The sequence below is a fragment of the Agelaius tricolor genome, unplaced genomic scaffold, assembly GCF_023055355.1.
Source record: "Agelaius tricolor isolate 1412-34295 unplaced genomic scaffold, bAgeTri1.0.p SCAF_9, whole genome shotgun sequence".
Classification (NCBI taxonomy): domain Eukaryota; kingdom Metazoa; phylum Chordata; class Aves; order Passeriformes; family Icteridae; genus Agelaius; species Agelaius tricolor.
In genome coordinates, this window is record NW_027269269.1 from 32,869,963 (window position 1) to 32,893,717 (window position 23,755).

At 40.7% G+C, this 23,755-nt stretch overlaps 1 protein-coding gene across 4 annotated transcripts; it reads right to left on the reverse strand.

The window, feature by feature from the left end:
* Positions 1-482: 482 nt before the first annotated feature.
* TFG (trafficking from ER to golgi regulator) lies at positions 483-23,522 on the reverse strand. 4 transcript variants are annotated; one of them, XM_071433555.1, is made up of 9 exons: positions 23,370-23,522; positions 20,872-20,974; positions 19,045-19,253; positions 12,709-12,792; positions 11,700-11,846; positions 10,088-10,255; positions 7,696-7,836; positions 3,666-3,755; positions 483-1,263 (listed from the first exon to the last, which is right to left on the reverse strand). In XM_071433555.1, the coding sequence occupies exons 3-9, from the start codon at positions 19,226-19,228 to the stop codon at positions 905-907; spliced, it is 1,173 nt and encodes a 390-aa protein (XP_071289656.1). In that variant the 5' UTR covers positions 19,229-19,253; positions 20,872-20,974; positions 23,370-23,522; the 3' UTR covers positions 483-904. The 4 variants fall into 4 exon arrangements, with proteins under 4 accessions (XP_071289656.1, XP_071289655.1, XP_071289658.1 ...); XM_071433554.1 differs by having other exon boundaries at positions 483-1,266; XM_071433557.1 differs by lacking the exon at positions 10,088-10,255 and having other exon boundaries at positions 483-1,266.
* Between the last annotated feature and the right edge of the window lie 233 nt (positions 23,523-23,755).

Consider the following 23,755-nt stretch of genomic DNA (forward strand, 5'->3'; position numbering starts at 1 on the left):
TGACTTCATTACAGCCCTTGATCTGCTTTTTCTTGGCTCAAAATTGAGTCACTAGGATTGCACTCCCAAGTTCTTCTGGGTGGCAAAGAACCTGCGGAAAGTTGGGGTTTTTTAAGAGCTCTTTTCAAAAGTTACCAATTTGGACTAAATTTTCAAGTAATAAAAATTCTCTCCCACACCTTGTTAAAGCAAAATTGATAAGAGGCTTTAAGATTTTATGGACTGGTTTCTAACCATTTGGTAAAAAGAGTCACTTGACAATTAATGACAGCAGACAGCACAAAACCACCCCCTGTTGTGAAACCTCTGTGAAAGCCATCTGCAGTCCCAGCACCTCTCCATTTACACACCCAGAAATCTGCCTCTCCTCCTACAGACACCAGCACCGCTGCTCTTCACCACAAAGTCTTTGCACCCAGCATGCACACTGGTTTTAGCACAGTCGTCTTGTTCAGTATTACTTCTAAAATCAAGATCAGGCATTTCATAGATTCAGGGTTTTTATTAGTTTTTCCATGTGAACATTACAATTTATAATACATCATATCTAGTTTGACCTCCAGAATGAATCTAATTTAGTACATCATGGTATTAGTACAAACAAGCCTGATAAGTGGGCTAAACTTCCAACTAGTATCTTCATATCCTTCAGATAAGGCAAGCTAGAATGTCAATCACTTTACAGACATTTAAGTAGTGTTTTCCAAAAACCACCCAGCCCCAAATTAAACTAGGAAGCGAATACAATTTAAAGCAGGAAAGATTTGGTAATTTCCCTCCCCCCAGCAGAATTTAATTAACAGCTATAGTTTTGCCTCATTACAGTTTTGGAATCTCAATTAAAAATTCTGGAGTCTGTCGGGATGGAATCGCACGTGTCAGTCGCTGTCTTCAGGGCACGTCCTTAGCGGTAGCCGGGCCCGGGCTGGGTGTAACCCTGCGGCCCAAAAGGGGGACGGCTGCGGGCGTAGGGGTTGGGCCCGCTGGGCGGGGGAGTCATGGTGCTGCCGGGCGGGGGCGTGAAGCCGGGCCGCGGCTGGAAGGTGCCCGGGGCCGCCTGGGAGCCGCTGTAGGCGGCGGGCTGCGAGGCCTGCGTGGTGTAGGGCTGCGGGGGGAAGCTGCCCGCCGGGTACTGCGGCGGCTGCTGCGCCGGCAGCTGCTGCGCCTGCCCCGGGAAGGCGGCGGCCGGGGCCGGGGCAGCCGCCTGGCTGTAGGCCGGGAACTGCTGGGCTTGCTGCGACGGGGGCTGCTGCTGGCTGTAGCCTGCTGGAAAGGCAGAGAGCAAGGTGGGGTGAGAAGCACTAAGGAGCCCCGGGTGCCTGCAGAAAGACTTTTTGTTCCTAATGGTCACAGCGACAAACGCAAAACGATGCAGGAAGCACAGAAAAGGCAAACCAAGCGTGAACTGCGAGTTTTCCTGCCTTTCACATAAGCACACGGCCGGGGTTTTGGTGCACACCGTGGCAGCACAGCACACTGACAACAGTTACTATAAAACAGTTTCCCTGGGACTGACAAGAAATAAATTGAAAAAAAGGCAAGTAGTCTTTTCCTTAATATCACACAAAAAAAAATAAAGTCTTCATTGGCAAATGAGGCAAAATTTAATCCTTTTCCCAAACCTCCAAATTAAACTGTCTTGACAATACTCTCAGGGTTTTATATTAAAAAAATAATTGGTGAAATCATAGGTGTTTTCGGTTCCTTAGTGTTAAATATGAAAAGGTTATGTAGAACAGAACATTTTAGCACAAAACTTCCATTTACACATGGTCCCAAATTTGATTTTTCTGTATAACACTAGCTTCCAAAGGGAATTTCTCTTCTCAGAAATTTTAAAATGGAACAAAGTCCTTTCATGAAGAAATAGCTACTTTTATCCAACACACCTGCAGCTACTTGCAATGAAACCTCTCCAGTGACTGGAATCCTGTCAGCATTAAACACCAGACACACAAATTATTAAAAGTGCACAGCCCTAAATGGAAAGAGTAAGGGTAAGAATGCACTGCAGTAAACTCACCTTGAAACTGGGATCAAAATTTACTCATGAGACAAACCTCTGAAGGGTCCATTTTTACACCCATGTATAAATAGCCACTGTTGCCTAGTAGATCTACAAGAGTGGGAAGGTATCCTGCTCTTGGGGAGACATGGGTTTGAAAGGAGACAATACTCATGAGAACTAAAGCAACACAAACAAAAAGATCCTATGACTCAACATCTCCAAAGGCTGCTGTCAAGAAGTCCTCAAAGCAAACTCTGTTTCTGAAGATTAATTGTGAACTTAGTTATGACAAACAGAGGTGCCCAGGAGGTTTCTGGGGGCAGTTCATTCATACTTGACAATGATGTTGGAAAGCAAAACTCACATTGCACTACAGCTTTCACAGGAACATCAGTAAAATAATGGATTAGACAATGGTAGGATATGTCTAGAAAGCAGATTGGAATTCTTTTGTTTCCCCATTCAGTTTTTAAGCCTAGAGTGTCAGACAGACCTTTTTACTTCCAACAGGCCTGTTACTTCTGAAATTATACCTCAGTACATCTGTCTCTGTATTCTAACTACCAATGTGGTGGGGAGAAATCTGCAAAGAACAAGATTCCATTTAGACACTCAAACCAACGAGCTCTCACACAGTGCACAGGAACGACGTCTGAGGCACAAACCTTCAGTCCAAGTATTCTAGGGTTCTTATCCAAGCTAAGCATGGAATTTCTTTTTGTGAGCTCTGCAAATCTTCTCATCTATATAAAAAATGATGCACTCCCACTGTGCACCAAGAAAAGGTCACACTGGCTCTGAGTCACTTAATGGGAATCCTTTGTTTAGTTTAAGGAGGATTTTTTAAAACAAGGAATGATAAATGCTTGGTATCATTTTCTAAAATTGTTAAGCAAAATGCAATTTGTTACAGAATCTACTCTAACAAGTTCATCCCTAAAACTCATCTAGATTATCATTCCTAGCATATACTATGCATTTCTAGATGCCAGCTGCTCCTAAAGGAACTGAAAGTTCTGAGGTCAAGTTTATTTTGAGTATAAAAGCAGCTTTTCATATTTCATTGCACATACACCTCTAGTGCACTAAAATATTCTTCTGCTGAAAGTCTATTGGCACCTTTACTTAAGGTATCAGCAAAACCAAAAACTATCACTTGAAAGTTTCTCTGGGATTTATAGTATGTCTATTAGCCAAGGATTTACTGAATGACAACTACAGTGTTTGCACCAGTAAATTTTGGACACGGAGATCATTCTAGATGCAAGAAATAGGGGCCATCTTTAGACATCTTTGATATTTAAGGAAGCTAAATTGGGATGTTTAGTCACTTACTTGCTAGAATCCCATAACTGCAGAATATAATCCTGAAGGCTGCTCACCCTTTAAGTGATTCATTTTGCCTGCCTTTCTAACAAGGCATTCTGCTGATTTGCAACGAGGTCTGCCTTTGGTCACAATCAAGCAGGAGTGAACTTTGACTGCATATTAACAATTTAAACAGCTACTCTCTTCCTGGCAATTTCTGAATTGTGCCAGTTCCCATAAGGAACACCGGCACCTGGGCAGCTCAGCACCTTGACCTGGCCCACAGGGTCAGGAAGTGAAGCCTGACAGGGTCGGGCACTGCAGGAGCTGCTGCTGCAGAGCTGCTTACCTGGGTACTGCACGCCGTACTGCTGCTGGGGCTGAGCCTGCGGCTGCTGAGCAGGGTAACCAGGCTGCTGGTACTGCTGATACATCTGACCTAGGGATTAAAAACGCATTTCGTTGAAGCCCAGTACCCTGGTGCATTACAGTGAACGATACCCTGACAGTTCAACATCACAGAAACAAACTCAGTGACATCAAAGTACAGATTTTAGTTTCTGAAACATGCTGTTCTGACTAAATGAAGTTTATCTAAAGAGTTATGTGACGCTTACTATGGCACATTTTCAGAGGCTGCCAGAATCTGCCACCTTAGTTAGCACTACTCTGGTGGGTAACAGACCAGGAATCTTTAAACATCTTCATAACTGCTCCAGAACTTACACTGTAAATTAAAGTACTTCAAAAGTTAAACATGTCCTCAGATTGTCTGTTTAGATTAGCTTTTAAAGACCATTTCTGCAACCAAGTACTGTAAGCAAGTGGTACATTATTTATGCTGACCACATTTTCCAGATAAGACATCCATCTCTTAGCATTGCCAAGTTTGCTTAAGAGACCCAGCAGTATACACCAGAAGCAAAAATAAAACCATATATTCTTAAGCTTGGTAGTCCAATTCAGTGCTTATTCTTCCTACATTCACTGTTTTCAATTTCTTGGCCAGAAGAGGCAGAATATTTGTTTACACAACCTATGGGTCCTGTTGAGGCTTTATGCTTCTGCTGTTTTTCAATCTAGAAAGTCACAGTCAAAGAACAAAATCAATTATCTGCCAAAACTAAAGCTTAGCTGAACTGAAGCAGACATGGAAACTTTACTATTATGAAGTGTTACTGTACTATTATTCATTCTGCAAAGATCAGCAGACTGTATAAATAGACTGTACACTCTATGTTCAGAGCTGCACAGAGACAAAAGCAACTCGACTGACTCTGCTCCAAGTTCTCCCAGACAGACCCCTGTCCACAGTGATTTAAAGTAACTCCTAATTTCTTCTTTTATCTGTATTACTTGCAGCTGAAAGTAACAGTATTTTATATTCGCACTATTACACTGATGCAGTCACTTAAAATATTATTTGGTGTGCAATTGTTGTGGGATGATGAGAGTGCAAAACACAAGGCTTGAAGAGAATTTAAGCCAGTTAGCTTAATAATTAAGAACTAGAAACTCAGAAAGTTCTGTTTATGAAGCTCATTTGACATAGGGAAGTTCTGGGAGAATAACCAGCAGGCTGCCTATCTTGGGATAGCTCCCCACAAGCTAACAGAGAGACCACACTGGCACCTGCTGGAAATCCCAGGTAAAGGGATAGTAAAGAAACAGCATGGTGTTTTACCAAAGGTTTCTGAGAAGGTTTGCTGTCTTCTTCAGGGCTGAGGTGGTAGTGAGGAACAGAGAGGTGCTCCAGTGCCATTTAAGAAAACATTCTTAATTTACAGCCATGAATACAGGCAGGGATACTCTGGGTCCTCAGACACAGAGTCTTTTCTTTCTCTGGGTTTTTATTCTGAAAACTAGATGAGCTACAGCACTGATGTCTGGTTTTGTACTTAGCAGTGCTTACTGCAGTGAAAGGTCTGCCAGCATTTACCTTTGTTCCCGTGCACTGAAAAAGACTTTTAGTCTGATTCAGAATACAGACCATTTACATATATTCACACAACATTCTTTTCCCTAGAAGATCATGAAGTGCTTATGGGACTGAGATTTCACATGTATTTCAGCAAAGACTAAAAAAGCATCCACATCTGTATATAATTGTTTCTTGTGTGTGCTTAGGACTGAATTTAGTGATAGAAAAGCAGAGGCCACAAGACACAGCACTGTACTAGAACATCTTTGCTGGATTAATTAAATTCAAATTAGTGAATGCTGAAAACTTCTCAAGGGAGGCAGCCCTTCAGTAGTATCAGCACACAGAAGTGAAGTGACTGGTTATTAGGTTGTTGCATGTGAATACCAAATCATAATCATCACAGCATTTACTGGCAGAGAAATCCATTAATAAATAAACCCTGATACACCAGAATGACTGACACATGATTGCCATCACCAGTTTACTTTAATCTTAAAAGTACTGGGAAAGTGTGGGGGGAATCAGAGCTTGGGGAGTTTTGGGGTTTTTATGAAGTGAACTAATAATTTCAAACTAGTTTCAAAACCTAACAAGCCCTGCTGTTCACCAGCTGTGCCATTTATGTGAGTCCATCCTGTTGAAAACCTAACAATCAAAACCTATCCAAAGTTCTGGCTGGATTATGGCTCTGTGGGGACAGCACAACCCCCAAATTGCCACTTGACTGAGGTGGTATCAAACCTCAGTGAAGTATAGAAAACTACACCATGTTTCAAAGAAAAGTCTTTGAACATTTTGGAATAAAATTGATAATTGCACTTACATTACCCAGCTTTGGTGAGAGACTGCTGTTTACCACTTACATACCACGCACAGCATAAGCAATGTATCTCTAATTTCTAATGAACAAGGACAAAAGTTACTTCTGATCTCTTCCCAAAGACTGAACCACAGAGTGAAGAAAATATAATCAGTACTTAAAAGATTGCAGTAGCAATAATAAAAACTACATAAAGCACAGATCAAACCGTTTATAATTAGTACTTGCTGCTACTATACTTTCCTTGACCCAAATTTAGAAAAATCACTACATCTACTCTGATACATAAGCCTAGATAACATCTTCTCCCCAAGTAAGATGAGTTTTACTGAAACAAATACTTCTCCCTTTCCCTGGTGTTAGCAGCCATATGGGATTCCAAGCTGGTGCTGCTAGCGCTTTGAAGTGCTTCACTTCTTGGTTTCAGTTCCAGTTTAACAGCAACACTTAAAACTTCTTACCTTATTGTATTAAACTAAAGTAAAAAATTAAACTCATAAAATGCAAGTTCAGTAGCTGAGAATATGGTTTTTGAACATTAAGTTTTTTGGCTGCCAACAGAAGAACCTGGAGCCCTTTTCTGCAAAAGTAACTTTTATACATAAACACCAAACTGCTCTATCTTTAAGCTACAAAGATGTCTCTTACTATAACACTTGACTAATGAGCAAGAAAAGGCTGAAAGCAGCAAAATAAGGGTTTCATAAGCTCCACTTCAACCAGCAGTATTCATACCTCTTTAAGTATTATACATAAGTACCAGCTGTTCAAATGCTGTGCTTGATCAAAATGTTACTTTTTCCCTTCAGGCAAGGCAATCCAAGTGACTGCGGATACTGTGATCACTGTCTTACACTTGTCTAAGCATCAGTAAAGCAAGCATCAGGGGGCTCTCACTTGTGCCTACACCAGCATAGAAACAATTTTATATTATTCTTCATATGGAGGAAGAAGTAAAAAAGCAGGTTATTTCACAGACAGTTTAATCCAGAAGTGTGAAGGTCTGAAGGCTCAGCGCACTTAGAAAATAGCGCCAGAAGAAATGATGCCCAAATGTAAGAAACCTCAGAATACATAAATTTTGAGAAGTTAAATAACTTTTTTTAATATCATAGTGCAAACAAAACTGAATGTCAGTTAAGACCTTAACTTTAAAGGAGAGCTAGCTGAGCTCTCAGGAGTTATAAGGAACGACCATGTATTTAAGATTGTTATAGGGTTTAACTTGACTAGCACAGAGCCATACACAAAAAGGAAGCAATGAAATACTAGCTCCAGTCTGTTAGATAGAAATGGTGAGTAAACAACAGTTTTAATACATAGTAGACAAGTCCACAAACTGTGAGTTGAGTGAAAGCTTGACACAACACACAGTGTATGTATGACAAGAGCACAGATGCAAGCAGAAAACAGTACCATGAAAATTCTCTGGTGTTACACCACCCGCCCTTCAAACAGAGCCACTGCTCCACCTGCTGTTTCTGTAGGGACCAGCACGGGCAGCAAGGACAAAAGCTGCTCTGCCGAGGGGCACACACGGATTGGCAGTTTGCTATCCACTTTGGGTCTGCTAATTCAAGGCAGAATCAGACAACATCCTTCACATCCTGGACAGTAGAAAAGCACCCTGCTTACCTTCCACCTGCCCTGTCTGTGGCTGTGAGCTGGGGTAGGGTGGCTGCTGTGCCTGGACCCCAGGGGGATGGGCTGCAGAAGAGGAGGAAGCGATGCTGTCCGGCGTTCCTGATCGCTCCTCTGCAGGGGCACTGGGTGGTCCTAGAGGAGCAAGAACAAAATACAGTATGTGAAATGAACACCAAGTTGGAATTAAAAAATTTTAGTACAAGATCCCTCCCTTGCAATGTTTTTAACATTTTTTCCACTTCAGATTTACATGTGTGTCATACCCAAGCTAAAACTAAGTGTATATTTACACACCTAAACTTTCATTTGAAAATATTGGGAGGGGCAGGCAGAGGGGGCAGAATGTTCCACCTATCTCTAGGTCACTCAGATTTCATTCTTCTGAGGAACCTGACTCATTTGTGAGGTAAAACCCTTCATGACAGCATATTTTTTCAACAGCTTCAAGTGTTAACCTTGCACGCACACACACTGAGGAGCTGCCACATTTGGACACAACATGCACTTACCTATTTTTTCTTATCTGGAGGAAAGGCAAAAGGTTGCATGGAGCTATCCAAATGGATTAGCATCTTGCTGTGAAACACATGGACCAGGCCACAAAGTGTTTACTGCTAGTCAAATAGCAAGTGAACAGAAAACCTCCAAAGAGGTGTTAAAATCACACTCCCAGACAGGATATGGCAGGCTTTAGTCTAAAAGCAATTGTCTGCTCTGCTAATTCTGAAAATATTCCCGCTGATACCCAAAGACAGCATGGAAACTGGGAATTCAAATTTTCTCTACATTAGTAAGAAGTTCTAAAACTCACATGTGAACAAATATAATATACTACAAATTAATGCAAAATATTTTGCTAGAAACAAGGAAGCTTAAACCTGGATCTTTCCAGCTGTATGAATGCTAAGAGATACTACTTTCAAATTAAAGCACGAGTACTAGAACTGCTGCCAATACATCTGCAATTTTAAGATAGTTATATTTACACATTATAAATATGCATCCAACAAGTCCCTGATTGTGTTTTCATGTTAACCTTATTAGGGGAAAGTTAATTAAATCTGCCGACTTCTTCATTCGCATTTATATACATAACTGCAGGATTACAGCTTTAGAAATGGGATTTCTTATACCCTGCTTAAATGGTCCTCTGTGGAGTTCTTTGCACATTCAAAGAATGGTCAAGTAATTTCCCTCTCAGAAGAATTATGGAGACACAAATATTGAAATATCACTGATCAAAACCACTCATTCAAAAAATAACTCAAACTTTCTGCCAGTTGTGCTTCACTTGCTATTGCTTACTTGTTCAGATAGCCCACTGCAAGTTTTCACCTGGTTTGTAAAAGAACCATGCTGTGACAATACCCAAAATGTGCCAAGGAGGAAGAGATCACACAATAGGCCTGGTCCACAGACCTGTACTTCATATTGAAGTCAACCACTGTCTGTGGGTACAACTTTAGATACTGCACAGTCACAATCACACAGTGCAGATCTATTACTTTTCCTCCCCACTTTTGCCATGGCAGGCATACTGGAGGAATGACCTCCAGTTCCTACTGGTTTGCTCATCTGTATCATTACTTCACACATCATATAAACTCACTTGCTCTGGAGATGAGAGCACACAGCAAATCCTGTTAGCTAACGGCAGTTCCATCCTCATGTTTCAATGAACCACTAAACCTTGCCAGGCCTGCACAGGTTCTGTGCAAAATCACTTCCCTAAGTTCTGCGTCACACTCCTTATCACATTCTACACTGCTTTTCTAGCTTCAGTTACCCTGTCTCAAGTTGACAGCATTTATTTAGTATAGTCAGTTTCCATGTTTAGCATTCTATTACTAGGGCCAGCAGTCCTTCAGCTCTTCAAAACTAAATATAATTCAGACAAGTATGTTATTCCTTTCTGTTAACAGTAAAAACGTTGATTCTATTTACTTCTAAAATGAAACAGAGAAAAGGTGGGATCATACAACACATTCTGAATGACCCAAAGAGCAGAAGCACAAGCCAAGAACATGAACTGCAAGATCAAACCTTAAAGCAGAGAGCAGTGAGTTCTACTATCATTGACAGATACCAATTAAGTTAGTCCACACAACAGTTTTAAGTAATTAAAATTTTTAAAAATGAAGCCATTTTGTAGTCTAAGCTAAAACACAATGCTAAAATCAACAGCAGCATTTCAATATTTTGTATACAAAAGTTAGCACATAGACACAACACCTTAACATAGCAAGTTTTAGAATTCTGAAGACACAGTGAACACAGAAGACAGCTTAATACATCCAACATACAAATGCTTTGTGACAAATCAAAACTGGAGCAATTGATTATGAACAGGTTTAGCTTTCCTTTTCACCAGCCACGTCCTTACCTGACACCTGATCATCTGTCAAGCCAAAGGCTGACATGACATTCTTGCTGATTTCATCCTGGTTCTTTAGCGGATCGAATGCAGACATGCTCGCTGCTATAACTTGAGTGGATGGCTTAACATTAGCGTCAGCAGCAGCAGGCTTTTCGTCCCTACCATCTACAGCATCTACAAAGCAAAACGCCCGGTTACCAGCTCTCCAGAACTGAAACACCAGCACACACACACACTGCACTGCAGCAATCGCAACACCGCACAGCTGGGGGGCTCTATAAATGTAACTGTTGGAATGTGCACCTTAGGACAGCAGAGAATAATCACTGATGGATCTCAAACTGGGATGGATCACAAAGCTTGGGTTTCTTTCACAGTTACTTAAAGATACACTAACACTGTGGACTATCAATATCATATGATAGGCACAAAGCTCCTGCTTCAAACAAGTGAACTGGCCACAAAGAATCCAAAATTAGGAAAACATACATCATAGTTCCAACTTATGGTGTTTTATCATCTGCAGTTTCTGGTTTGTATTCCACCTTTCTCCACTAATCATTCCTAAGCTGACAGGTGAAGTTGAGCTCTTTGCAACTATACACGTAGCTGAACTGCTCAGAAATGCCTTACCTAAGAGTTATACATTTTCTGTTAAAAGCAAACAACTACAGATAGATACAGACTGGCTAGTTTGTTTACACTCTAAGATCATCACTCTAACCTCCTTCCAAGAAGTTTGTAACCAGAATCCATGGTATTCCACTGAAATTACAAATTGCATGAATTGTAGGAACACGGCTGGGATTTTTTTAAGCAACAAAAGCATAAAATTTCAAAGTGCAAATACAAAAGCAACATTTCCTAAAAGGCAGGCTGATGTTCTCAGTTCACCTCTTTACTCAGAGCACTGTACTTCATGGCTTTGTGTCATTATTTTCTGTGTCCAGCTTCCCTAAACTCTGTAGTTAGGCACACAGAGATACAATATTTGCAGTACAATTGCCCTAAGCTAGGGGATCAATACCTCAAAACTGTGAGAATAAGACTTTCTTTCCCATTTTGCCCTCCCCCAAAAATCCTTTCCCACCCCTACCTGCACCCTCGTGCTGCTTACCCTGAGACAGCTCTGATGCTGGTCTGAGCGCAAAATGTGTGGATTCAATTTCCTAACCTGGCAAAAAAAGTGAATACAATTTTTGCTGAATTCACTTCTTACTGTTTTAGTGAATCAAACTTACTTAGCAACACAAGATAAGCACCAGAGCTAGCCCAAAGTAAGCAGAGGGACTACTCAACTGCGAGCAAGAACTCTTCAGCAACAACAAACTATTAATTTGGCTAAAAGCCCTCAAAAGACATTGCTGGAGTTCACAGGTGTTAGTTACAGTGTTTTTGTACATTGCAACAAAACCTCGGATTCTGCAGTTTCATTCCTAAGTTAGTTCAGGGCTTTACTCCAGATACATGAACAAAAATTCTGTCTCTGAAATAACTAAAGCATTAAAAATTAGGTTCTGGGCCATCAAGCAACAATTAAAAATGATCCATATTTCGCTTTGTAAACAGCACACCACTCTGCAAATCAAAGCAAACAGCTCTTTGCCAGGCTGCCTACCACTCTCAGGCAGGTTGGTGGAAAGCCCTGGTTCCGCTGGCGGTTCTAAACAGTCCAGTAATCGATTGACTTTATTGCGAAGTTCTATCAGCTCTCGGCGCAGGTACTTCACCTGGTTGGATTCTAGGGGTCTTGGCTGGCCATTCACTGCAAAACAGCAATTAGATAAACTTAAGACTGTAGTAACATCCAGTTTAAGATGACCAAAAAATTCCAACTTTTACTTGCTTGTAGCATCATCGTCCTTTGGCAAGTTTAAAGTGACAAAGTTTAGTCCACACAGACTGAACTCATTCTAGAGCTTACTGTTCCTTTAATAGAATCTCAGTTCAGGACAAGCTAAAAAGTATCAAAGTCCACAGTAAGTCTCTGCATTGTTTACTCATTTCCCTGAATATACCCTGAATGATGCAGTGGTTCTGGAAAGCGTCCCTTCAGAATTAACACAGTCCACACAACACTGCTGCAATTCATAAATAAGGTCAGTGTCCAAGTTAAAGGCTTGGAACTACGTGCTAAGTTACCTGTGGTAGTTTGAAAATAAAGAACTTTTGCACAAAGGCCAAAGGATAAACGTTAACATCTATTCAACTCCAAGGACTAGTTTGGAGCAGTGTACCACTGTGTGATGTCAGCTTCAAATTCTCATGCACCTGTGAAGAAAACCCCACAAATGCTAGAGTGGAAGAGAACATGGAAAAGGGCACTAAGGAAGAAAGAACCACTGATCACATGTATATGCACACATGCCAAATACTTTAATGCTTTTTACACTTTGAGCAAGTGTAAAAAAGCAGTAGTTTCCATTTCCATTAAGTTTGGAAGTCTCATGAAAAACATCAAGAGAAAGCAGGTATTACGTATTAACTCAGCAGTACCAACTTACTGATTGCATTTTCTTCACCTTCTGAGGTGACAAAGTATTTTGTACCTCTCAGTGAAGTTCACTGCCCGAATTTTAATAAATATTATTTAAAAGAAATAGAAAAACATAGTATTCTATACTTACCAAACAATGTCAGCTTAAGTATCCTACTGCACTGAATTGCAAAGGAGAGATCTGAGCTATCAAAAATTGTTATAAGATCTCCATCTGAAAAGAAGAAGAAAAAGTTACATTAAAATCACAGCCTATGACTACTGAGCTTCATATCAGGACAGAAGTGTTCCTTCATTACTCAAAAATAACCTTCCTATTTGATTGTGAATTCACTAGAAAAAAATGTTTATTATTTTAGTGCAAGAATCAGTGTGCAGAGAAATTGTGCCCAGAAGGTAAGACAGAAACATGAATGGCTCCAAAAGGGAATCTTCTGACATTAGCCCTTCGATGTTCCATATAGTTCATCATTCTTTTATGTTTACATACAGGATGAAATATTAGAGCTAAGAGTTCATCAAGTCCAACACCAGGAAGAATGATGCTACCAGTTATACATGAAATGCCTACACCAAGTGCCTCTAGAACCGTGCTGTTCATGAACAGAAAAGAGTCAGATAAATGGCACAAGCCAAACCCAATTCAATTTTTAAAAAACAAAATAAAATTTCAAATGTCTAGAACACTTCCTCAGGTATATATTCAGAACATGAGTTGCAAGACTTATCATTCCCTTGCTGAAAAACAAAGTTCATAAGTAGAAGTGAATAGTAAAGATCTCTCTCAGCTTTAACTCACAAATAAATACGAAGACATGAAGATGCCCAAATAGTGAGAAGAAAACTTCTCTCAAACAGGAATTTTACACAAAGTCACTACTCTTAGGCATGGATTTCTTCTATGTCACATGTCAGAGGATCCTAATGAATTTGCACATTGGCATCTGTCCCAGGAACTATATTAGAACTGAATGGGATCATTTATTCTTAAGATACAAAGGGCTATGCACAAAGCACTGATCACCTGTAATCATATTAATCCTCAAAAGAGATACCAAATTCTCATTAAGTCTGGTCTCTCACAATTTTTGAGTCAAGGAAAGCTATCTTTGCTTACTCAACAAAATCACAACTAAAACAAGACTATTGTCTTTGGCAGGACAGATTTTCTGGTGTTTAACATGTTCAACAGGTTATTCATAGCTTGAATGAACCCAAGCTAAGCAGCGCAAAGGAAAGAGTGAGAGCACATTATCAGGAATATGTGTACTGGCACAAGGGATAGCAGGAACACTTCCTGCCTGATCAGTTTCATAACTGAGGTGAAACACCACCGAGTGAAGTTTCACCTTGAAAAGCAACAGTGTTTAGATAAATGCCACACAGCTTGGAACAAAGCCAACTCCAGGCTGCCCAGACTCCTCCACAAAACACTGTAGCAAGGGGGCTCTGTGGACAGACACAGGAACACGTTTTTCATTACAGATTACTGCCAAAAAATTCTGAGTGTATATAAATTCCTTACACATTGGTGACAAGGGCAAACTGTATCTAAGCTACGCTTAAAATTTTCAAAGAAGATAATGCTTCAGTATGAATAGTAATAAAACACATGATATCAAGTAGAAACAGTTCAGAATTTGAAGAACTACATATTCTAATTTTGTCATCCCTGACTACAAGTAACACCTCTGCAAAGGAAGGCTTTCTTAACTACTATTAGTAACACCTCATAGTGCCTGTCAGTCTTCAAAGAAGGTGCTTTCTAACAAAATGAAGTTACAAACACTAATAAAGTGATGGCATATAAAATAATTTTCAAGTTTTCCTGAAAGAAATAGTGTTGCCTCCCAAGTTTTTTTTATGTCCTGTTTTCACTTTCACAATCTCAAAAGACATCTGTTGATAGCAGTATCAGTCAGGGATTCTCTCTCTGAGTAGAGACTGGAAAGTCTCCAGAAGCAAGGGCTCCAAACCCCACCAGGCAGCCTGTTCCAGTGACACACTGCCCTCCTGGCCAAAACTCATGCTCAGCCTCTCAAACTGCAATTTCTGGCTGCTGCCGCCTGGTGCTACTGCAAATTGCTCACATTCAATGGTCACACTGCATTCAATGCTCACATTGCAACTCCCCTTCCACTGGTTCTGCCCTCAGCCCCCTCTGCAGCACAGTGAATAAGCCCAGCTCGCTCCAATGCTCCCACCTGCACGAAGCCCCTCCTTGTTCTCACCACACCCTGCTAGACCCCTCTGCAGCTTTCCCAAGTTCTTTTTGTCCTGGAGTGCACACATTAAAAGTGAGCACAGACATGAAGCCTCCCTGGGTGCCATCTCACCAATGCCAGGAAGAGGAGGCTCAGTGTCCCTGTTTGCCATTATGATCCATAACAGGACTTGGACAATCAGACTACCAAAGTTAAACAGATCTTTTTTTACTTTGGCAGTAAAGAGGGATGTGATGAGGTGTGTGCTCCCTCCAACTCAACACTTTCTCCAGCTTTTCAATAGCCTTTCCTAAATGCTGATATCAAAATCCACCAGTGCCTTAACACAAAGCCCTTCTATTCCTTATCATCATGGTAACAGAATAAATTATAATTTCTTCTCTCAGCAATTCACAACATTGGTAAACCATCCTTTGATGCTCTTCTGTCATACCAGTCAACAGTCAGATTCACTGCCTGAACCAAGATGCATGTTCTTAGCAGTCTATTCTTCACAGTGAAAAGAAAAAGCACATGGCTTACATGGATTAATGTCACCCAAAAGAACTGGGATCATTCCATCCTCATTCTCCCTCACCTATTTTAACCTTTAGGTTGAAGACATTAAGAATAATGAACAAATTTTCTATTTTAAATTGTTAGCAGAAAAAAAAAGGCTGACAAGTACCAAGTACAAAATCTTATTAGATGCATAAAGTCAGTTCTATGATTCTTATTGACAGCCATCAAATTATTATCCAAGTAGAGCATAAGCTAGGATTCATAAGGTATATGTCAAGCCATAGAAGTGTCTGACAATTCAAGTATATTAGATATAGCAAAAAAACTCTTCATCTTCAGGAAGCTTAATTCCTGTTACCATGACACTGATAGAATTACACCATGTTAATTATTTTCTGTTGAAAAATAAAACATACTTTCCTTTATTTTCCTTTCTAATCTTGTTTTAGAGATTTATCTTTTTCATTTTTACAAGGGACACTGCTTTCTCTCTCTACAATTTCCCATGTAACACATTCTCTGCTATGCCAATTCTAACTTTTTTCTTTCTATAATGACTCCCTTAAACTAACCACTGGGCTGCATGGTATTTCAGCATTAATGCTGCATCACCATGAAGTATTCATCATATTAGAAATCTGACTCATTCCTTCGCCCTGCCAGCTGTTTCCTCATCTACTAAGCTTCATTATCTATTAGACTTATCCACCCTTTAATTTCTCATTTAGTCCATTTTTGAAAAAACAAAAACAAACCACAAAACCCTACACAATCAAAAAACCACACTACATCAAAATGTAGTTTTCCTTCACTCTAGTAAATTTACCAAAGGCTGAGAGATTACTGACTAGCACAGCAGCTTGAATACATGCAGCATGAGTAAACAATCTTCTATTACAAGGTAATGAAGAGCAAGAGCAAAAAGGCCAATCTCACATTACACCCTGTTTTAAATTCAAGCATAACTTTAAAAAATGTAAAGTTCCTGTTATTGGCTCCATAGGGCCTTTTAGCATGTGTAACTCAGTTACAGGGTTTGTTTAAGATGCAATTTTACTCTTTGATTCATACAAATTCACTGCTGACAGTCCTCATTAGTTTGTTTGTGGTTGAGGTTTTTTAGCTGACATTGGGTTATGTGTGTTCAAGAACTTTAAATAGCACATGAAAATTGTTTCACATCTAGCAGAGCAATTTCCTTAGCTCAGGAGTTCAAAAGCTTGAATATAAAACTTGACTTCACAAAGCAGCATTCAACCTGAGGCTTCTTTTCTCTGGTAATTAATAAAAGCGCCACATAACCTAAATATAATGTAGGAATATGCAGGGGTAGGTGAAACGTCCTTTGGACACTGAAAGACTGTGCATATGAATTCAGAGAAGACATAGATGGAGGTAATGGAAGTGGTGGACATCGTTAGACCAGTTTAAGGTATCTCCTCATAAGAGATCCAGACAAGCATTCCTGCAGATCTGCAGGGATAAATAACAAAACATAAATTGCTAAAATGTATATATTATATCTATTATATACATTATCCAATGCATCTAACGACGGAAATAGATTTAAAGAAGAATCTTAGCTTAGCTGAAATGAAGTTAAGGATGTAACAGCTCTCATATAACAAGCAAACTGAAGCCTTGTTAACCTTTTCCTTGGTCACTCACAACTCTGATAGCAAGAACATTTATTTGTTTAGAGTAGTGATGATCAGCTACCACACAGTTTACAGCAGTGATGATCAGCTAGCATAACACACACTGAAATTACAGTGGAATAGTAGTACATTCTGTGTGGTGGGTTACCCTGGCTGGATGACAGCTACCCACCAAAGCCACTCCACCACTCCCCTCCACAAGTGGCCAGGACAGAGAACAAAGGACAAGGTATGAGATAAGAACAGGAAGAGATCACAAATCAATTACCCTCATGGGCAAAACAGACTCAACTTGGGGAGAATAACTGAATTTATTACCAGTCAAAATCAAAGCAGGATAATTCGCCCTTCAACTCCTCCTTCCTTTGCAGCTTTATCTCTTCCTCCCTAGTGGTGCAGAGGCACAGGGAACAAAGGTTATGGTTTCTGCCACTGCTCAGGCAGAGGAGTCCTTCCTCTGCTGCAGCCTGGGGTCCCTCCCATGGGAGAGTCCTCCACAAACTTCTCCAATGTGACTGCATCCTGGAGCACTTCCTGCCTCCTCCTTCTCCACTGACCTTTTTGTCTGCAGAGCTATTCCTCTCATGTATTCTTGCTCCTCTCTTCTCTGGCCAAAACTACATCTGTGCCATAACTTTTTTTCCCCCTTTTAAGTATGTGACCACAGAGGCATTACCACTATGTCTGACTGATTTAGCCTTGGCCAGTGGCATGCCTGTCCTGGAGCTGCCTGGCTTTGGCCTCCCCACTACCAAAACCTGGCCTGCAAACCAAATACAATTCTGAGACAAAGAGAAGTAAAAGTGAAAGCAGGAAGTGTCTAGACTGTGAAAGACAACCAAAGAATGAAACTGTAATTACTGTCTCCATCATACATCATTATGTTATTTTGAATAAAACAAGAGTACTATACACCAAAACCCCCAAATGACCATATTTTAAAGCATGGGTAAGAATGCAAAAAAAAAACAAAGTAACTAACTTGATTTAATCTGATGTAAAAGCATCCCATCTCCTTTCACCTTTCTCATTTCAGAATGAAAAAAATGTGGTAAGAGGAAAACAAAACAACCACAAATCCACTGAGCTCCTTCTAACTAAAGATCAAAACCCAAGGCATACACTACTTACAATTTTGATAAGCAGCATCTCAAAAATTTAATGAACCTCAAAAAAAAAGGTCTCAGGCGTGAAATTTTATTGCTTAGATATATGAACAAAAGCTGACATTATAGGCAGCACAAGCAGCACTGAAGTTTCCTAGGGCTATAAAGAGAAATGAATCTGAATGCTTCAGTAACATGGCACTTTTTACTGTGCAACAGCATAATCATCAGTCTTTAAGAGACTTTGGATTTTATCACTTCATTCCAAGTTGCATTTTATGTTGTCCTAAATTAAGTAACTTATTCATGTCCCATTGACATTCAAAGAGGAAAAGCCCTCCAATCATAATTTTTTGTTTCTATGCATCTCAAAGGCTCATTCACTCCTCATTCTGTGGAAGTCCTTAAGGTTATGTTTGTTTTAACACTAATGATCAATATTTTCTTTGGAACAACCGATGTGCAACAGATTCAAATGGTCCCCGAGAGGAAAGATAACTTTTAATGCATTATTTCAAATTAAAATTATTTTTCTAATCTTTACTGATGGAGAAAAACAATCAAGAATTACTACCACCTAGATCAAGTTTTTGGTCTTATAAGAACTTGTGTTAGGTCATACATGTTAATTCTCTTTACACTTTCAAAACCACTGAAAACTCAAAAGAAAATGATAAAATGAATGAACAGAGAACCTGTAATCAACTTCTTGCAACAGCAAAAAGTGCACTTTCAGAGAGAAAAATTGAGGAAATATCTCAGGAAAGAAACAGAAGAAATGCTTAAGAGACCATAACAGGAGATAATGAAATACAGCTTCTATTATCTGATCAAAAAGATTTCACAAGAAATCACTTGCATTTGCCCATGACATTGGACAATTCTAAAAGGTGAATGTCAAAGTTTCTATCCATTGATAAACCATATCAGAGCAACAACAGCCAATTAAACCTCAACAGTAGTAATTAAACCTTACCTTCATCTTTATATTTTATTGTGACTTCATCATTGCTCAGAAGTTTTCCTCTAAAAACTCTTTGCATCATTAGCACCAATTCATCATAGGTGATATCTTCATTATGAATAGGGATTCTCCTAATATCTTCCCCAAGCTGAGCTTTGATGATCAGCTTCCCACTTAAGTCCAGCTGCCCATTCATGGTGGATTCCTTATCACCTGCAGACCTATTAGCAGCAAAACATTAAGAACATTTCAGAAAACTGAAGTGTTAGTTATTTTAATCTACCTGATGACAGTTCTGAAGCTTTACATTATCATCTAATTCGATTACTTTTACATGCCCCTCCCTTATAAAAAAGAACAAATGGCTTTTTTTTTTTTTTTTCATTTAAGAAAAGACTGCCAGAGCAAATATGTCAAAGATTTCAGGCTCTAAGGTAGCTTTACTAAGGGGATCAAGCTGAATCATGCATGATTTTCTAAACAAAGAAGTGCAGAGCTAAACATTGGTTTTATCACACGGATGATCAGAACTCACTGAAGGTTCCTCTCCAGAAACAAAGATACCCAATTTTTTAATTTTTGAAAACTTTGATTGGGATATTTTAACCAAGATTTTAGACTTTTAAAAGCAGCTCAATAGACCACACATTAGCTACTCATTGGGCTCAACACATGGTCACAACAGTCTGTTACTCTCAGTGTTTTAAGAGGTGACCAACTGCTCCAACTGAGTATCCATCTTGTGTCCTAGCAGCACACAGCATATACTTCTATTATATCTTTAACATTTTAGTTAAGAAAATTTAAACATTACCACTTTGTATTAAGCATCTATCATTTAAAAACACAAAGGCTTTACATTTAAAAATCTGAAACTACAGTGAAGTTACTCAAAAAAAGGAATAAGAGGGGAAAAAAACACAAAAAGAAATCCAGGTAGTTAGTCAAATGTCCCCTCCTGTTTTCACTGTTTTGGACAGGACCAAAACAATAGATCTGGAATGAGGGGTAACTAAAGAAGCAGTTATCTTAACATTTGACATACAATTACTGGACATCTTAAAACACAGGCAGCCCATATCCAAGTCAAGATTTCGGAAGCCAGATGCAGGCAAGTATATTGTTCATTCTCTTGCACAAGAAGAACTCTCAGAGACATGCAACTATTTTTCTTTTACCTTAAAGGATGTTATAACACAGTGCCTCATGAGAAAAATGAATTTTGCTATAGTCAGTCTATTTTTGAAGTACTGCACTGAAAATTCTCTCCTACCAGAAACAAGACACTCAGCTAAAGCCTTTAATACACTCCTTGATGCACCTCTATGTTTCAGTGACAATGTTTTGCATTAAAAAGATGGAGCATAATGTCATCTTTAGACTGCAATTAAATTTCTGGGGGCGCTGGTAATTAACTTAATACAAAGCAAAGATTTCAGGCAAAGTCCTTTGTTTAGCCCAAAAAGATACAAGCAATTATTGATCAAAACTCTTCTCATCACAAGTAACAAGAGGTAGGTGGATACAGCCTAACTGCAAGGAAAAGGGACCAGCAATTAACAAAGCCACCTTGCTGCTGAGGCACTGTGATCAAACTGAGAGGTTTATAGTACTGTTAATGCTCACTAATGCATTATTCAGCTTTTGCAACAGAGGAGTCTTGACTGCAGGCACATCAACCCAACCTAATTAACTCTAAATTACATTTAAAAGCATAGGGTTTTGCAAAAGTTGGTTGGTTGCTGGGATTTTTTTTTTATTTAAGCATTAAAAAATAAAACAGTATCGACCCACAGGTTTCCTTCAATCTCCTTTCCAAAAATATACATTTATTATTACCTTGTCTGTTTAGTGATGCTGGATTATTGGACAGTTTTCCCACCTCACTTCAGGGCAGAGTTAGGATAAGCCGCCATGCACTATCAATGCAGGGAACAGGAAGCTGCATCAGAAAATAAACATATTTACAGTCACACTTCCCTGGAATGACACAATTCACACCAATCTTTCACTTTAGAACATCTTAGTTAATATACCCAATATAAAAAACCCTTGCTTTATCCATAATGTAACAATCAGATTTACACTTTTGAGTATTGTAGAATTTGCATTCACCTAAAAGAGATCTCAAAGAAGACTTCTAATTTTGTAATAAAAGATTTTATTTTTTTTTTAATTTTCTAATGGCATGTAGGGATTCCTAACAGTAATGTATTCTTTTCCAGGACTAAGATCAAGAAATGATTTAGCACACAGAACAGTCCAATAGGGAACATCCCTGGCTCCTCCCTTCTGACCCCATGGGTGTACCCTCCTGGCGACTCCTCTCTTTCACATGCACAGCCAATTTCAACAATCCATAATCTGATTTTTAGATGATTCACTGCTAACCAGAGAAAAAAAGTAGGTTCCCCTTTATTCACATAAAGCTGGGCTTCCCAGCTCACCTCTTTCAACTCCTCTGGAAGTAAAGTGGAACATACAGGATGAAGGGAGAGAACAAGCAAACCCCAGAAGAGACACAAAGCCACTGTGGTTCTCAAAGGCTGGCAGCTGCTCCCCTCATCCTGGGTAGGAAATGCTCCCCTTTAAAAAGGGTTGTGCCTGCTCCTGACAGTGAGAGATTGCTGTGACACACGAAGCAGGGGAACAGGAAGAGACTACTTTTCTGATGCCTCACTCACATTTTATGAAATAAGGCATGAAGATAGCATGCCTTTCATCCCAGACCTGCTACAGCTCCAGGTAAGTTTACTGCACTGGATAAATACATAATATTTATATATTTTTATATATTACTATTATATATACATAATATTTATATATATATTTATAATATTTATTTATATTTATTTAGATAATGCATCTAAGAGTGCTTGAACCAAAGAGTTCATTTAGCTACTCCCTCACCTTGTTTAAGCATTAGATCTGGGCACTGGTTTTGCTTCTTCAGCATTACAATATTTGCTACTCACGAACTGTTAACAGTAAGAACTGAACCTCGTCTCTAAGTCCTAAACATACACACATTTCGGTGGACACAGCTGAACTCCTGTGGCCTTTCAACAGATTGAATGTACCGTTCATTTCTTTGTGCAAGGAAAGGAGCTACTGTAATGCCTTATTTACCCACATTACTCACAGAAACCTGCTGTCCATCACTGACTACGAAAAGGTAACAGGATAATAAATGCACTTTTTTGGGTCTAGCTGTTCTCCATTCTGCTTGAAGGTGTCCACATTTAAAGACACAGATTCTAAACACTGGAATTGCTTGCAACTGTTACAGAAAACTATCTGAAATACTCAGATTGCTGACTTACATAGCACTAAAGCTTTTTCCCTCACTGTGACACAGCTGAATGGATGACTCCACTGAGAGAGTTTTACAGAGAACACATCCAGAACGCACACTAATGAGCTTTTTAACAAAATCAGAGTCTACTTTCCTGGGGCGGGGAGGAAGCAACCAACCATTTACGTCTCCATCTTTCAGACTACAGGCTGCTTTCCATAAGAATCACACTGACATCTTTCTAACCTTCCTGGTGTACCACTTGCATTTTGCAGGTACAGACTTTTCCTCCCCTCCTGGCTCACTTTCCATTCACATCATGCACTAATCTAGGTGGTGCATGTGGACAGGGATTGCCCAATCTAGGCCAGTCACTTCAGGGTCCCCTCTAAAACCAGCATCTCATGACCACGTTGCATTTCACTACCTTTTCTGCGCAGCAGCAGAGAAAAACAGCCTTGCCCAGGCGAGGGAGGGACAGACACTCCTGCTTTAATTTTTTCTGTCAAAACGGGGTTCAGGATTAGAGTGACGCCGACAGAAACACGAGCAAGCAGGAGTGCCTCCCAAAAGCCACCCGAGAGAGAACCATGAGTTTTCCCAAGGCAGGCGGGGGGGTGACGCGAGGGAGCGGAACAGAGAAGAGCTCTTTTCGGTTTTCTCCAGTTCCCATTCGGGCAGGCCCGGCCCAAAGGGGACCAGAAATCACAGCCAATCCCTGCCGGGCAGTGAGGAGCCCGCAGCTCTTGCGGCTGGGTGACCCAGGAAACAGCGGGCCGTGCAGGGGCAGGGATCCCGGGATCTCCCGCTCCCCGGGCCCAGGAGGCCGCGGCCGCTCTCCGCCTCCCTCAGCCGCGGCCGGGGGGACGCGAGGGGTCTCCCCGCCCCTCCGCCAGGGGCCGCGTCGCCCCTGGCACCGGCGAACGATGGGGCCGGGAGGAGGGGGCGGTCGGCTCACCCCAAACCCAAAGCTGCCCCCCTCCCCTTCCTCCCTGCCGCTTCCACACGCGGCTGCTCCCAGGAGCAGCCCCGGCTCTCTTACTCTGGCTTCTCCGCCGTCCCGCCGGTGCAGCCCCCCCGTCTAGCCCCGCGAACGGCCGCCGCCGCCACCGCCCGTACGTGGCAGGGCAGAGAGAAGGGGCCGGAGCAAGGCCGGGCCTGCGCGAGCCGCGCGCGTGCGCGCTGCGCCGCTCGGGGCCCCGCCCCCTGCCGGCCGACATGGCGGGTCCTCCTTGCCCACTGTGCCACCTCAGCGCTGCCGCAGCGAGGCCGCGGTCTCACAGAGGGCTTCTTTCGAAATATGAGCCTCGGCTTTCGTAGGCTGGCGGTGCTCAGATAAAAAAACGGGCCGTAAAATTCTCCTGTACTTGTTAGACTTGCTAGACACCCACACACAGGAGTCATTCATCCTGGTCATTCATCGTTACT

Bases quoted from the DNA above. Each gene is read 5' to 3' on its own strand.
- TFG (XM_071433554.1), bottom strand. From the start codon at position 19,228: ATGAATGGGCAGCTGGACTTAAGTGGGAAGCTGATCATCAAAGCTCAG. The intron at 12,793-19,044 runs GTAAGGTTTAAT...TCTTCTTTTCAG, and splicing joins AATAAAATATAAAGATGAAG to ATGGAGATCTTATAACAATT. The intron at 1,267-3,665 runs GTAAGCAGCTCT...CTGCCTTTCCAG, and splicing joins GTACGGCGTGCAGTACCCAG to CAGGCTACAGCCAGCAGCAG.